This window comes from Crassostrea angulata, chromosome 4, assembly GCF_025612915.1.
Source record: "Crassostrea angulata isolate pt1a10 chromosome 4, ASM2561291v2, whole genome shotgun sequence".
NCBI lineage: Eukaryota > Metazoa > Mollusca > Bivalvia > Ostreida > Ostreidae > Magallana > Magallana angulata.
Genome location: NC_069114.1, coordinates 38220552 through 38237474, shown reverse-complemented (window position 1 = coordinate 38237474; position 16923 = coordinate 38220552). Strand labels below are relative to the sequence as shown.

Genomic DNA, 16923 nt, shown 5'->3' with positions numbered 1-16923 from the left:
TTCTTCATTTATAACATAAATAAACAGTTCCTAACATTTAACACTTTCATTTTTGGTCTAAAACTGGAATTTTCACTTCAACATTCAAAATGTAAACAAAAGCATTGTTTACATGGTAAAGAATTGTAAGCTCTGTAACTCGCTTATAACTCAATGAATGACACTCAAATTTTGGTCGCCTATTAAAAATGCCTTGCTGAAGCATTATAAACATTAAAATCGAAAAAATAATTTTTGACCAAAATTGTGACATGCCCCTTAAACCTATGATAATAACACTGTTTTGATGGAGAGGGAAAAAAAAATCCTTTCAAGTTTCACAAAATGCAACATCTTTAATATAATTGCAAAAATATACTTTGAAGAAATGCTGTAGATAAAAATATTAATTGTAAAGGCACATTATTTTGATGTACATGCACATGATATTGACAAACCATATTTTCATAAGAATATTGCATCTGTTGTCATTATTCATTATAGCTTCAATTTATAAGTTTACACAGTTGAAAGAAAAAAATGGCGTAATACACAATAAATACTGTAGATGTAAATATATCAGTATATGTAAAGAAATATTCATATTGTAAAGACAATAAAGATAATCAATGGAACTATCAATTTGTCATCACACAAATACTGTATTATAGTAATGAATGTACAGTACACGTACTTACAAAAAATTCTGAGACAGTGATCGTTATATATCATACTATGTTGCAACTTTACAAGTCTATCACAGATGTCCTCATTTCAATAAATAGTTAATATCACTGATTGTTCAAAAAAATTCTATTTAAACATTCTTTACAAACTCTTGTTATTATCAAATCACCTAATACTGCATAGATCATCATGTCTATTGGTTGCAGGTTCAAGCCACATGGACCTACATGTAAATTTTGTAGCCATTACATACATCATATCATGGTTTTTAACGATGAAGAGAAAAAATAACTCAAAAATACAAAATTATTTACGAGGTATTTTGCATACTTGTACATTGTACTTTGAAAAATACTTCAATATATTATATATAAATAAAGGGCTGTATAAAATAAGAGTCAATTTCAGCCCAATATAAATCAATTTTTTAAAGGCAATTATGCATAGATTCATTGCTTTGTGACTGTAAAAGACATTTGTGTCATTTTTTCTTTACACTTGCAGTATCTAATACGCATGTACTAGAAATAAAGCACTTTTTGAAATCTAATCAAAAGGAGACATTGAACATTGTTGGGTTCTACATGTAAATCAATTCAGAATGTTCATTTTTGGCAGGCTTTTACAGCTAGCCCTTAAAATATAGTTTCCTCTAGAAAATAGAAAATATCATTCCATAATTTGTATATACATGTAGAAGAGCATCCTAGATATAAAAATAAAATATGAAAGACATCAAATGATAAATACACAGTAAACACCACACAATCCAAGAATAAAACACTTCTTGTTTACACACCAAATGAAGCTTAAAGCTATTTAATATTACACTGTATAATACAAGATTTAATCTATGTAAGATTTAGTATGATTATATTTATTTCCTTTTAGGTCATTATTGTAGTGAAATTCAACATTTTTCATTAATTAAAAAAAATTAATTAACATTTACAACCTTTCAAATTATTTAACTTTTATCACAACACTGAACAAATCAGGAAAACGAAATTACACCAAAAGAAATATTTTTAAAGTGGTACTATCTATGTAGATGAACCCTCTTCTACCCTTTCTTACTGGACAGACACCTGTCAATCATCTTTCTCAAAGACGACATACTCGCTTTGGTGGCTGGAAGTGGTAGTATTGCCAATGGTTTGTTCGTAGTGTTCTTCTGTATACATAACAACCCTGAGATGCTTCTTGTAGTTTTCGGGGACCTGGAACATTTTGCCATGGCCGGGGACGATGTGATTGGCCAACTGTAACATGTCTATCCGGCCCTGCTCCTGGGATTCGGGGTCTTCACTGTTATCCTGCCACAAACTCGGGTCCTCCAAATCCTCATAGCACTCAAACAGTCCTCCTACAATAGTAAATACAGGTTTGTTAAACAGCATTCAACAAACTGACAGTAAATATATATTTTACAGGGTTTTCCACGTGTTTTTTTTTTTCTTTTTTTTTTTTTTTTTTTAACTAAATCACTGATAGGAAATCATACCTACAAACAAGTAATACTTTGTAATGTAATTGATCTAGTTTCCTGTGTGACAAATTACTCCAATTGAGTCATTTACTTTTTGGGACCAACTCAGAGTATACTAAACTGTCAATTTTAGAGTTCCTAGTGGAGTATTCTTTACTATGACTGACACATCTGATCCAGACTGACTCCCAGTATACTAACCTGTCACTGCCAAGAATACTCCAGTTACTTTAGATCCTAATAGAGATCCAGATTGACTCAGATTATACTAACCTGTCCTTTCCACAGTTCACAGTGGAGTATTCTTTACTATAACTGATATGTCAGATCCAGATTGACTCCCAGTGTACTAACCTGCCACTGCCACAGTTCCTAGTGGAGTACACTTTACTATGACTGACACATCAGATCCAGACTGACTTGGAGTACACTAACCTGCTACAGTTCACAGTGGAGTATTTTTTACTATAACTGATATGTCAGATCCAGATTGACTCCCAGTGTACTTAATTGTCACTGCCAAGAATACTCCAGTTCCTTAAGGAGATCCAGATTGACTCAGATTATACTAACCTGTCCTTGCCATAGTTCCTTGTAGAGTTATTCTTTACTATAACTGATATGTCAGATCCAGATTGACTCCCAGTGTACTGACCTGCCACTGCCATAGTTCCTAGTTACTATGACTGACATATCAGATCCAGACAACTCGGAGTATACAAACCTGTCACTGCCACTGTTCCTAGTGGAGTATTCTTTACTATGACTGACACATCAGATCCAGACTGACTCGGAGTAGAAACCACCTCAACATCTTCATCTATTTCATAAGGAATACCCTGTGTCAATTGAAAACTGAATATTTGAATTTTAAGTTAAGAGGAAACTTGTTTTATACCTCTGCCCCACTAAGCTTAAATCAGCACATAAATTATATATCGTGATAACAAAGCAATACATGATATGTCGTTATGAATTTTTAAGTACTAAGTTGGAATTCTTTGAAAACTGGCTATAATGAAGAAGTGCAAATATGTAAATTACTAAAATGTCCTAAACATACTTGAAACTTACATGCTTGAAAAATTGTGCTATGGAGTCCAAGTTAATTTTACACATAATCATTCAAAGTTATTGGCATGCCCATGTATTGAGCATGCAGAAACAACATAAAAAGGTCTAAAAAGTCCTTGACCATACATATTTATCCCTCCCCTAGTGTACTCTTCAATTCAGTTCTTTTAGTTTCAGTTTGGGAAGAGGGCACTGAAATGGGATAGGGGATATAACAATACACTTGGGTTCGCAAGCGGAAAAGTGGGTGTGTGCATGCATCCCTTAGCTGTGTGCTATCAAATCGATTTCTTTTTTCTTTCTGTCTTTACAGCACTTTACAAATAGGCTCCTCTTAACAATTCTTTTTTTTTTTGCCTTTGCAGATCAAGATGACGAAACGCTTACATATGGATAATACCTCACAATACAACCAAAAATCAGGAGCATGCATACATGCTTACAAAAAAGGGTTGGAGGAGTATACACTGGAACTCTAGCCTGTAACTTGAGCATTGGGGGAGCACATAATCTAGACTATTACTATTTACTAGATTTGTTTCAAATATCAAGAAAACAATAACAGTTATACTGTAACATTGAAAGCCTTGCCTGTGTCTCCAGCCAGCACAAAAATGATGCACCATCAACAACACTACATGTACAATGAATATCAAACAGTGTACAATTTGGTGTATTGGTGCAACTATCATATTGGTGCCAGTCGCTTCCCTTGCATTACCAGTAGATATAATTGAAGCTTATTTTGAGTTTAGAAACATGTATGAATCACTGTCTACATTTATTGATTGTTTGGGGGTAAAACAAAAAATCCATCAGGGAAAAGTTGTGAAAGAATTGAATCATGTGTTATGTCCCTTATAGACAATTAGAACAAACTTTATTAATAATTTCATTTCATATTTACTGTATATTATATAATCAATAAAACATGATCTGAAAATCTTCGTCTAGTTACATACCCTTCCATTATATGTATTAGCTAAATTAATTAATAACAAGCTATTTTAAAAAATCAATAATAAAAGATTCACTAAATGAACTACACACATTTCAAAGGATATTTTTTAACTGGATTAAAAACCAATACATGTAATTACTACATCATCTTTTTCTTAGAGTAAATACAGATCCAGAAAACCATGGTGTGGTGATCCAAATCCCACTAAAAGTATTTAACATCATCAAAAAAGAATATTTTATGGGTATAAAATAAACAAGAACGGACTATACTTCTGAACATTCTCCTGAAACCATTCATGTTTTTATATATTTGTATATCATCAAAGAAAACCACTGACACTCAAAATACCAGTAGGTCTTCCACATGTATACCTGCTTAAAGGCATGCTGGAAAAAGTTGTCTTGGAAACAGAGAACTCCTGAGACGATGTGTTTGGCCTTGGTGAAGAGATTGAGGTTCCCCACTTTGTCTGGATGACCACTGGTACACACCACATAGTCCATGTCCAGGGGGGTCAACCTGCACCCCTGTAGGGCTGTAACATGTCAAAAGTGAAAAGTAACCAACATCGTTCTACATAATTTAACAGATATTTAACTACACAAAGTACATGGTCTTATAAAAATCATTTACTGTAAAACATACACTATATTTGGTTGTGTATTCTATTTACCAATTTTGGTGAAATGCGGCTTCCATTAAATCAAGTATATCACCAAATGCCATGCATATATGTATAAAAATTATAGTCACATTCAGGAATACGCCAATTCAAATCCATGCCAACTTGTTCAAAAACTAATTTTGGCGTCAAATATCATACACACCAAATATAAAAGGTTTACAGTACCTTGCAACAAAAGGTCTTTTTCCCACGGACTTCCTGTGTCCACCAGGATGTTGTGGCGGCCCTTGATCAGAGTGATACTGCCGCAAGTTTTCTTCTTACCTATATACACAAGTAAATGAACAATTTCCACAGTCTTCACTATAAGCTCATTTTTACTTTGATTATAATTTATTGTACACTGTTGTGTCATATATATCAAAATGAAAGACAGCTTGCAAATATTGAAGAGTGATTTTGATAAAACTGGTTTGTTGGGTTTTTTTTTGCTCTAAAAAAATAAATCTAATTTCATGCTTTTGGTTTCTGACTCGGAGGGTATACCATAACTGACGACAGTTAATGTTACCACCATTATTAATTAAATTTTTGGCATAAATTTCATATCAAATGAGCTCCAATACTGTGGAATCATTTAAATTTGTCCAGGCCAATTTTTGTGGATTGTGCGGTTTTTTGCTATTTTGTGGGGATGTAATTTCGATTTTTGGTTACAGTATTAAGGAAACTCGTCTAACTCTTTAAAAAAAAGTCTACCCATGAATACCAGGAAAGTTGAGCCACCATCAATTCCATTGATTACACAATATCTATTTTCAAATTTAGGCATATTGATCTTGAAAGGACTAAGTGCGGTTTTATGCAATTTTTGCCCCCCAAAATCAAAGTTTTAGAAAGAGCTTTAAAATAAGGTGAAAGATAGTTAAAATCATATTGAAAATAAAGGTGTAAAAGGTTATCACCACAGTGACGTCATAATGTAGAAATGACGTCATGAATATTGCATTATTTTGATAAATTGATGTTTTGTAGCAAAATATGGCTGTTTTCCGATGGTTTTTCGACTGGGAAACATCGAGCGCAGGCTTGCTCAAGTACCATTTTTTAGTATAATATGTATAACTATCTGAAGAAAAACATATGTTAAAATCGCACTTGAGCAGACCTGTGCTCTATTCTTCCGAATGCAAAATATAGAGCAAAAATGAGAATATCTTCATTTGTTTGCAAATTTGCGGTAATTAGGTCATTTAAGTGACGTCATAGATAAACAGCGAGTGAGCAATGATGACTAAAATCAAGATTAAAGTTATAGGCATCCTCTTTACAATGATTTGTGAAGATTTCATTTTCATACGATACTATTTAAAAATTGGTTGAAATCGGGGGCAGATATTTGACCATACCGCACATAGTCCTTTAATTTTAAAGCATATAGTTGCTGCATTTGATAAATAAAGTGATCAATTATTTACTGGTACTGTTAATTCACTGTTATTTAAATGTATATATGCAAGTAGTTTCAGTACCTCCTGCCGTTGGTTGACAGTATCCTTCTTTGAGCACTGAAACCTCATACATTTTTGGAAATAATAAGTTAAATTCTTGTATAACAAAAAGTTGTGGATGCTTCTTTCTTTTAAAATTCTGCAGAAGTCATCCGTTTGTAGTAAATAGAAGATGACCTCCTCACACAATCAGATTAGTCTGGAAGAAAAAAAAAGAATTGAACACCCAAAAACAAAGTACCGGTAGTTTTAGTCCCATTCAATCTACAAAACAAATATTTCTATATGCAGGAAATGGAAAAGGATTTCCAATAAATACAATTTTCATTCACCAATCAACAGTCCCTTAGGGGCATGCATCATTTTCACAATGTATTTATCATTTTCAAATAAACAGAATGAGAAATGTCTGTATTAACTTTCACAATGGTCTTGTCTTCTGTTGTCTGAAGATGAAAATGTACATTATCACAAGGGATGCAATTATACAAAGTATAATATTTATAAGGATACAAAGAATTAATTTTGATGAACAACAAGGTTGCGAGGTGAATAGAGAGTAACAATTAAAGGAAACTCCCCCACTATCATCTCAGATTTTAATATACAGTCAAAATTAAAAGCTACAGGGATATTGAATTTCAAACAACATGAAAGTACCCCTGACCATAACTTCAAAAAAATTGTGCAAGGTGTCCCAAGTGAATGAAGACAAAATATGTCAACATTTCCATAAATTATCTCAGCAAGAAATTTGTTTTTGTTCCAGTGAGTTGCTTTTGATTAAAATTAACAGATGACATGTCGGTGAAGAAATCACAGATTTTTTCCGTTTAATCAATTTCAGTTGTACTTAATTGACAGATATGTTTAAGTTTCGTTAAAAACATCAAAAAGTGATGGAAAAAATCAAGACACATTATAACTATTTTCACAGAATATTTTGTGAATATTAACTGATTATTAAGGTTAAACCACAGGAGTCGGCGATTTTATCAATTTCTGGAAAAAAAAAATGAGAAACAGGCAAAAATCCTACCAGTGAGCTTCGTGAGCGTAGCGAGCGAAGCGACAGGATGGCAACGACTTTTCTAGAATTTCTTTATTTCGCTATCCAACTGATATTGAACACCAGACATCAACTCCGTGGTGTTATTTTATCAATTCCTTGCATTTATTTCCCTAAAATTATCCTTCAAAATCATATTAAATCCATTTTTGCACATCTCGATCTTAAACAGCGGCCATTGCCAATTTCGTGTGACGTCACACACTGGACTTGTCAACATGGTTCTTTTCTCATGCGTTTTAACATGATATGTTATTGTGCGATAAAAAGAAAGGAAATCCACTTACCAGAGTGACTTTCCAAAGTTGTGTGACATTTTAGGTGTCTTAAAATCATCCGATCTAAACGATTTTCATATCTGTTTTGAATTCCCCGCAAAGGCAAGCACTGGATTACCTCCCTTACTTTTCAAACAAGAATGTTGGATTTAACATAGTATAAGGTAAAATTTTGAATTATCTTACTGTTTATTTGATTATTTTAAAACGAAAGCATCAATGCACTTAATTTTTTTTGTCTAAATAACGCATCTTTCAATCTTATGAATGAAATATTTTCGACTCTGAGTGTGACGTCACACGAAATTGGCAATGGCCGCTGTTTAAGATCGAGATGTGCAGAAATGGATTTAAAATGATTTTAAAGGATAATTTTAGGGAAATAAATGCGAGGGATTGATAAAATAACACCACGGAGTTGATGTCTGGTGTTCAATATCAGTTAGATAGCGAAATAAAGAAATTCTAGAAAAGTCGTTGCCATCCTGTCGCTTCGCTCGCTACGCTCGCGAAGCTCACTGGTAGGATTTTGCTTGTTTCTCATTTATTTACAACAAATTGATAAAATCGCCGACTCCTGTGGTTAAACAATCCTATATATACTATAATTAACAGATTAAGGAACTATACATGTACATGTAGCTCCCAGTGCATCCATCAGATTATTCGAACCTGGAGCTGCCTAACTATCCTACAGTAAATTTAGGGATATATATAATATACCGGTAGAATAAAACTTTATTACTTTGAGATACACTATGTACAATAGGCTAGTAGTAACTTCATGATATACATATTTATGATAAAGTTATACAAATACCAAAGATCCCATCAAGTCATCTTTAACAGTGCCCTAGTCGAATTAAAGTTATTTTTAATCGTATAATTTGTATGTAAACATTGTGACTATAATCTAGGTATTTTTCACTTTATATCTCAATATCTGGATATAGCAAATTCTCACAGCTATGATGATAGTCATTTTGACAGTTTGATGCAGCATTAAAAAATACTGTTTCCTATTTCAGTCAATTGAAATCATTTCAATACATTTAGAAGGCAATCAAACTCACTTCAAACAAACAGTCAAACTGTCAAACTCATGCATATGTTTACCGGAAGTCGATCTCATTTACTCTGCGAACTTTCTCGAGAACAAGAGAGAACACGAGGCCCGTGAACTTCAACGCTCGCCTCCCCCGCACGCGCTCTCTCTCTCTCTCTCTCTCTCTCTCTCTCATTTGAAGCAAGGGTAGATCTAATACAAATGATATCCTTAATTTGTTTTTAAATATTTATATTAATTATTGGCAAAAATCATTAAAATGAACGAAATTTTAATAAATCAAACCGCATTTAATAAGGCGAAATCAAACATTCGACATAAGAATCGTTTGAATATATTTTCTCATTTTGTTATTTGTATTACTGACACTCATAAGTGAAAATTATCCGAAATGTATGTTCAAACTTGTGCTAAATTGTTTCATATGAGAACATATTGCATTAAAGTGTCATGCTTTACCCCAAAATGTGCAATCAAATCCTTCATTACATTGCTTTAAGACATACTTACATACCAGTAGGATTAAAATCCCAAATTATTTTTATTTAGGTACCAGAATAGGCCAAACTCTTCACTCCAAACTAAGACTAGAATGTAGTGGTCTTAATCTTCATTTGTTTCAAAGAAAATTAATCAACTCACCTCTTTGTATTTGCGGCGAAGTTGAAAGTACTGACCATTTTTTATTACACTGTAATACATATTCCAGAGTTAGGATCAATACAATCCTGACACTTCCATATTTTCTTAATGTTGAATTATTGTTATGTGGTAACGCTAATTTATCTGAAAGTGAAAACAACAATATTTTTTACCTTGTCCAGAAATTTCTTGTTGAAACTCAAGTAAAAGGTTCTGAATTCACCTGTTGTTTTACTATAACTACTGTATTACATTAAATACCATATTTGTATGTACCAGTATGTTCACAGATATATAATGCTTATTTAGAGCTACTAAGCAACATTATAGTTCAATGGTAATACATTTCCAGAAATTTATTGTTGAAAGTAAAAGGTTCTGAGTTCACCTGTTGTTTTACTATAACTACTGTATTACATTAAATACATATGTACCATATTTGTATGTACCTGTATGTTCACAGATATATAATGCTTATTTAGAGCTACTAAGCAACATTATGGTTCAATATTAATACATGTTTAAGTAACCTTAGTCTATTAGTATAGACATTATCTATTGGTTTGATACAATTGTCCAAATACTCAATTCCAGCTATTCTTTTTTCGCCTTTCATTTTCTTTTTTCTCTCTCCTACATTTTTCCTAATCAATGTTTATGTGCAATGTTATTGTAATTGAAAATTTTACCCACCTCTCATTTGTAAAATGACGAGAGCGAGATTAACATAAGCCCTTTGGCTTGTTTCTCAATCTTCTGTGTACTGTTATTATAATATGTATGATGAAATTTACTAAATAAATATTGTTTAAACTAAAGCGTCAGCCAGAGTGAAATGATCAACATGTCGGAAAAAAGTTGACCTTATATTTGAAATGAGGGCGTTCAAGTTCAAAACGAAATTTTATTTGTCAAATATTCTAATAACGCGGTATATGAAGTAGAACATGCTAGGATCCAGCAAAATTTTCTGATGGGAACAACCCACAACCCCCCCCCCCCATTTGTTAAGGTATTGTTTATAATAATTGTACCAAAAAGCACGTCAATAAGATATATAATCAAAGTTTCGAAGAACTGACGGGAGTTGATTTTATCGATGATTATTTATTTAAAATTCAATGATATGTTATTTTGCCCGACAATTGCAGGTAGTTTCTAACATGTATTTGAATTACGCACATTTTTATATGAATTTGCGGACTTTTTCGACACAAGAATGTTGATAAAACCCCATATGAATCATGTTAAGTAATATTTAAAGATAAAATTAATTTAATTCAATCAAACTATGTATCAGTGATAGATATATTTCTGTAAAAATTTAGGGATCCAAGCAATATTGAACTCTCGTCTCGTTCAACCAAACGCTCGGCTAACGCCGTTAATCTCCCACAAGCAAGAGAGACTCTCTGCTTGTCGGAGATTTACGGAGACAGCCGAGCGTCGAGTTGAACGAGACTATATTGAACTCTGGCGTAAGAATACATACGGCTACAAAAAATATCTAAATTGTTCGTACCATTTAAAATCTGGCTATTTTCAAGGTATTTATAAATAAGTTTCCTTGAAAAAAAAAAAGCTTTAGCGTACATTATTTCGAATTTATCAATTATTTTCAAGAACTTAGTCTTGTCAGCGGCGATGCTTTGTACTTTGGTCCAAACACTGTTTCACTTTCGGTTTGTCAGAGTAACTGCATAGGAGAGTTGATTAAAATCAACTCCCAAAAACAGGCTCAAAACAGCATTTTATATTCAATGGATGTTTTATTAAAGTATTACTGCGAAATACATGTATCTGAAGTTTTCCTGGCTTTTTTTTTTTTACGATTTTGATATTTTACTTGCCAGGGAAAATATCAAAATCGTTTAAAAAGCCAGTTAAACGTCAGATTTCGGACTAATGTCTCTTTATGTTCTTCGTTGTTGTAATACTTGTAGAATATAGCGCTTTGACAGTTAAAAGCTTTTATTGAATGCACAAGTCTGCAATGTTAGCCCTGTCTTCTTTTCTCTGACCATATATTATCCTGAGAATCTAATACTTAGTTTTGGTTTATCTTATTTCACTTTTTTTTTATTTCGCCAATATTAAAACTTTCAAATACTTTTAAAATTGAACGGTTGCACCTTCAAGTATTTGCATATATTCTAGTATATCTATACTTACATTGACATCGTCTGTAACTCACGTGTAATTTACATCGATTCTTTCCATCTAGTATTATAGGTGTACATGAATTAAACTTACATTTTGCATTTATAGAATTAATATAATGAGTATGTGACGTGCAACATTCCACTCAGGCTTACTCAAAACCATGGTTTGCAACGATGTACTTTGGAAAAAGAGTGTATCTTATTTTAATCAAAGAAGTCGATGTAGTCACCTATGAATATTTCCATAAATATAAATATTTTTGGGAAAGATAGCGATGTTGATAGTTAACAATAATTTCAAAAATCGATCTTTGTATTTTGTCTCAGAGATTTAACTAATTCTGAGTTACAAAATGAGCTACTAGTATTATTCTTTGTGCATGCTATAATGACTGTTTATAGTTCTTATGTCTTATGATCCTGAAACAGTTTCACTATAGAATGAATTATGTTGGGATTATTACCATCAGTGCACAAGGATAAACAAAGGTAGAGTACCTTAATTTTATTTAACTTAAGTTAATTTAATTGTAGCGAATATCGATACTTGGAGCCAATCTGAGTTGCATTTACATCAGAAATAGGCATAAAGCTGAATATCTTGAAATTACGGGCATAGTGGCTTATTAGCATTGCCAACTTGAAGTAGTTCAACTAAACATAATTAGGGGGATTAGTTCAAATTTGGTATTACGAGGTAAACTCGCAAATCATTATGAAACATCGGTCCAAGAACTACGATTCTGGAGACAAACCTGTGTACTATTTTAGTGTTTACTTTTAATGGTATCAGATGAAGTATCAAGAATTTTAACATTGTGTTAGAATTACCATGGAACATTATACAAAGTACGTGAACAATACATCTGACGTCATACTCAAAATCGTCGGGTATTTAAATATATGTTTATAATAAGAATACAAGACAAAAAAATCAAGAGTTGCTCGTTCCTTTAAGTGTTTTTGATCTAATTGTCAAACTAGCGCGTTTTCATTTGGATATTGGAAGAAATATCAGTAATTTGGGGGTAAATTAGCATAATTATGTGACTTTAGAAAAAGTAGATTTATAGAAACTTCGAATTGGAAGATTTATTGCTTTTTATTTCAGTGGTTTTGATGATTATATCTAGGCCAAATATCAAATAATTTGAAGTCAAACTTGTGTAAAAAGAGAGGTATCATGTAAATTACGACAAACTTGCTTGTTCCTAATTGATGCTATCTAAACAAGGCTACATGAGACATAACTATATACTTAATACTATTACAGTGATGTGATTTTATTCTCTGAAGACTTTAAATTTATTTTGATTTTAGTGAATACATGTAAAAACTAAACCAGGTTTAGAACGAATTGTTTGACCCTGTTACTTGCAAAAAAGCATATTTTAATGAAGATAATTTAAACCACATGAAACACCGACCAAAAAAATTGCTGCCAAAATATTATTTTACTGTCGAAGACAATTGATCTAGAATAAAGAATGTTTTTCTTGAATTTAAAAAAAAAAGAAAAATAAATTTTGAACAACCTGCTCCCACCCGTTTTGAGAAAAGTGTTTAAACACCACCACCCAACATCACCAGCCCCCGAATTAGGATTTTGACGATTGGCGATGCTCCCACTTTTTTGCTCACCTGAGCTAAAAGCTCAAGTGAGTTTTTCTGGTCATTTTTTGTCCGGCGTCCGTCTGTCTGTCTGTAAACTTTTTACATTTTTGTCTTCTTCTCCAGAACCACCAGGCCAATTTCAACCAAACTTGGCACGAAGCATGATTGGGTGAAGAAAATTCAAGTTTGTTAATATGAACGGCCATTCGATCAGAAAAGCTGTAACTAGTGTGGAAGCATCCTTATGTTTACTAAGGAATATATGGAGTAAATCTTTTAAAACCTTCTTCTAAAAAACCCTTTGACCAGAAAATCTGGAACTTATATGTATATAGAATAAAATCTTTGAAATCGTCTTCTAAGAAACCGGTCGGCCACAAAAAGCTGATACATGTGTTAAAGCATCATCAGGTAGTGTAGATTCAAGTTTGTTCAAATCATGATCCTCGGGGGTAGGGTTAGGGCAACAATGTGGGTCCAAGTTATACATATTAGGAATATAAAAAAGAAAACGATCTTTAAAACTCGTCTCAAAAAACCATTTGACCAGAAAGACTGAAACTTGTTTGGAAGCATCCTCAGGTAAGGTAGATTCAGTTTTCGTTCAAATCATAATCCTCGGGGGTAGGGTAGGGCCACAATGGGTGGCCCATCTTTTACAAAGGAATATATACAGACAAATCTTAAAAGATCTTCTCAAAACCAATCGGCCAGGAAAGCTGAACTTGTATGGAAGCATCCTTAGGTAGAATATATTGTTGTTTGTTTAAATCATGATTGATTCCTGGGGACGGGGGGGGGGGGGGCACAATGGGGGTTAAATTAAGTTAAGTCATAATCCCAAGGGATATGGTGGAGCTACAATGGGGGTCCAATTTTTACATAGGATATATAGAATAAAATCTTTAAAGATCTTCTTCTAGTAACCATTTGCCTAGAAAAGTTTAGTGAGAGCAAAATAGTAAGTGTAGATTCAAATTCGTAAAAATCTTCAAGAGTAGGGTTGGGCCGTATTGAGGGGTTCCAATTTAACAATGGAAAACATTTTAAATCATTAAAAAACCGCAAATGTTTTATCGTATAATTCTACTTATATGTAAGCATTTTGACAAATCGTTAATTTTATAAATTTTATAGATTTTTGCCCCTAGACAATTCCTTCGCTCAACAAGGCGTTCAAAGTTTAATTTATAGGTTTATATCTTATAAATAGACTGTTTATGAGTTTTTTGAAGAATTGCAATGTTCAATAAGTGATATGACTATAAAATCACCTTTTTACAAAAGAGACTTAATAATAAACTTAGAATTTTTTGTGTACAAAAACATGAAACATTGCATGAGTCTTGTTTTAACAACAAAGAACTGTGCGCTTTGTATCTCGATTAGAACTTGACAAATGTGACAAGTTTAAAATACATGTATCTTAATTATGCATTGAAATAAGATTATCTATTATCTATAATTTAAAAACATCTGTAAAAAGTAACAGAACTAGGAACCGTTAAAGCATGTTCATAATGAACTTGCAGATAGAAAAGTCTATAAGAAAAACGATTAGCTGATTTAGCTTACATGAGCTTAAGGGGGCTGGGAGGTGGCTGCCATTTTAGACAATATTGATCTCCTTTAAAAGAAGAGCTCCATATAAAAAATATAGAAAATGATCAAATTTCATATTAAAATATATGAAATTTTTCTTTACCGAAAAGTAGTTGATAGCTTCAGAAATCGCACATAAAATTTTCAAATAAATCTGAGGGCTTTATATTATATCATATTTTGACCCCCCAGCCTCCTTAAGATCAGGTGAGCTATACTGATCACTTTTTTGTCCGGCGTCGGTCTGTAAGGTTTTCACACTTTTTACTCCTTCTCCTGAACCCATGGGGCAATTTTAACCCAACCAGGCATAAACATCCTTGGATGAAGGGAATTCAAGCTTTTAAAAATAAAGTGCCATATCCTCATAAATTCTAGAACTAGCAAAAACATATTGCATTTGTAAAAAAAAAAAAATGTCTTCTTAAAAACCATTGATCCAAAAAGACTGAAACTTGTATGAAAGTATCCTCAGGTAGGGTATATTCCCTTTTTTAAAACATGATCCCCGGGGACTAGAATGAGGCAACAATGGGGGGGGGGGGTGAATTTTTACACAACTAGAACGTTTGATATACTAGTATATAATTTAAATTATTATACGTTCATGTTAAATTTGATCCCCGCCCGAGGGTGGGATGGGACAACAAGTGGGATGTGTTTAATTTTATTTGGGAATAAATAGTTATCTGATAAGCAGATTTTATTTCAGTCTTTGCTATACTTCCTCAGGTGAACGGTGTGGCCCCAATGCCTCTTGTTAATAGTAAAAAAAAAACATGGCACGACTTTTTGTTTACATAACAAATAAATGCGAGGCATGTATCTCACCATCTTCCCAAGTCAAGGGTTTCTGATCCGCTCTGCTCTGGGTTCATGTAGAGCGGAGCGGAACAGAAACCCTTTACTTGGGAAGATGGTATCTCACTTTTAACGTTACAACTGATGATGAAATTACTAAATGTCAAACTGGAAAAGTAAATCGGAAGGAAAACATCGTGACCACGCCCCTTCAAATGCATTAATGTTAGTGTAGAATGGATTTTAAAATTGTAAAACTATTTTCGTGAATGTTGTTGGCAAATTCATGTATTGCAAATGAAAGATTAAATAGAATGAACATACATTGCTTTGAACAAGTTTTCGCGTGTACAGAATATATCTGTAATGCGATGGAATGGACAAATTTTTAATATATATAGGTTACATGTACCATATTATATCATAAACTGAAATACTAATCTAAAATGACTGATTTATAATACTCACACTATATAATTTTCCATTTTGTAAGCTTATAAAGCATATGTATGGTGTATTGCATGGTACATATTATACATTTCATTTTCCATGTGCATGATTACCAAAGTCGGAACCCACGGGCTTTCTATCCGTTACACTGATTTCAACTTGTAACGGATAGAACTTGAAACCCGTGGGTTATGACTATGGGTGATAACTTTATGCTAGTGAACGACAGCTACATGTATCTATTTATACTCACTCCAATCACAATTCTTTATTGTTAATTCGGATTCCAATATGTATATTACATGTAAATAACATTTTAAGTGTGAATTTAAGTTAGAAGCTTGCCAATGATTTATGCAGTAACTAATATTTATTGATTTCACGCGTTTTTGTGATCGTTGATTATAAAAATTCTGAAAAAACAATGTAAACATTCTGTAGTATTCTTGTAATTTGTAAATGGCCTTGGTAATAATATAAACGGGCATGATCAGTATACCGTATCTCCTGAAGTATGTACATGTAATCGATTATATTTATAGATCTATCAAATTGACAAAATTGTAGGAGAGCATTTCAAGAATCGTTGATCGATAAATTATAGGGTTGATATAAGACTTCCTAACTTATTTATTGTCGGGTTCCTACAAGAGGTGAATATTGGGTGTACATCTGTCGATATTGAGTACGGTGGGGGTTAATAGTGAGGTTGCGGGGGCAAATATAGAGAACGCCGTGTGAATATTAGGGACTCTTGTTTGTTTTATGTCGCTTTTATTGGGACGGGGTCATGAAAGATGTTATTATAGTGACTTTAAGGCAAGGAAATTGTTTCTTCCTGTTTAAGGAAGTATATTTTTGTGAACAATACCTAGTTCATCTCTTTTCGTTTTTTTTTTAAACTCTTTCA

At 32.7% G+C, this 16923-nt stretch overlaps 1 protein-coding gene across 2 annotated transcripts; it reads right to left on the bottom strand.

The window, feature by feature from the left end:
• Window positions 1-308: 308 nt before the first annotated feature.
• On the bottom strand, window positions 309-8828 carry LOC128180314 (metallo-beta-lactamase domain-containing protein 1-like). 2 transcript variants are annotated; one of them, XM_052848303.1, is made up of 6 exons: window positions 8750-8828; window positions 6351-6528; window positions 5044-5142; window positions 4565-4728; window positions 2880-2994; window positions 309-2032 (listed from the first exon to the last, which is right to left on the bottom strand). In XM_052848303.1, exons 2-6 carry the CDS (start codon window positions 6400-6402, stop codon window positions 1758-1760), a joined length of 705 nt encoding a protein of 234 aa, XP_052704263.1. In that variant the 5' UTR covers window positions 6403-6528; window positions 8750-8828; the 3' UTR covers window positions 309-1757. The 2 variants fall into 2 exon arrangements, with proteins under 2 accessions (XP_052704263.1, XP_052704264.1); XM_052848304.1 differs by having other exon boundaries at window positions 8793-8809.
• Window positions 8829-16923: the final 8095 nt, after the last annotated feature.

What these genes read in the sequence shown, in the direction of transcription:
- LOC128180314 (XM_052848303.1), bottom strand. Translation starts at nt 6,402, where the DNA reads ATGTATGAGGTTTCAGTGCTCAAAGAAGGATACTGTCAACCAACGGCA. An exon ending in CTGTCAACCAACGGCAGGAG is followed by an intron (nt 5,143 to 6,350) that starts GTACTGAAACTA and finishes TTGTGTATATAG; the next exon opens with GTAAGAAGAAAACTTGCGGC. An exon ending in AGGAACAGTGGCAGTGACAG is followed by an intron (nt 2,033 to 2,879) that starts GTTTGTATACTC and finishes TTACTATTGTAG; the next exon opens with GAGGACTGTTTGAGTGCTAT.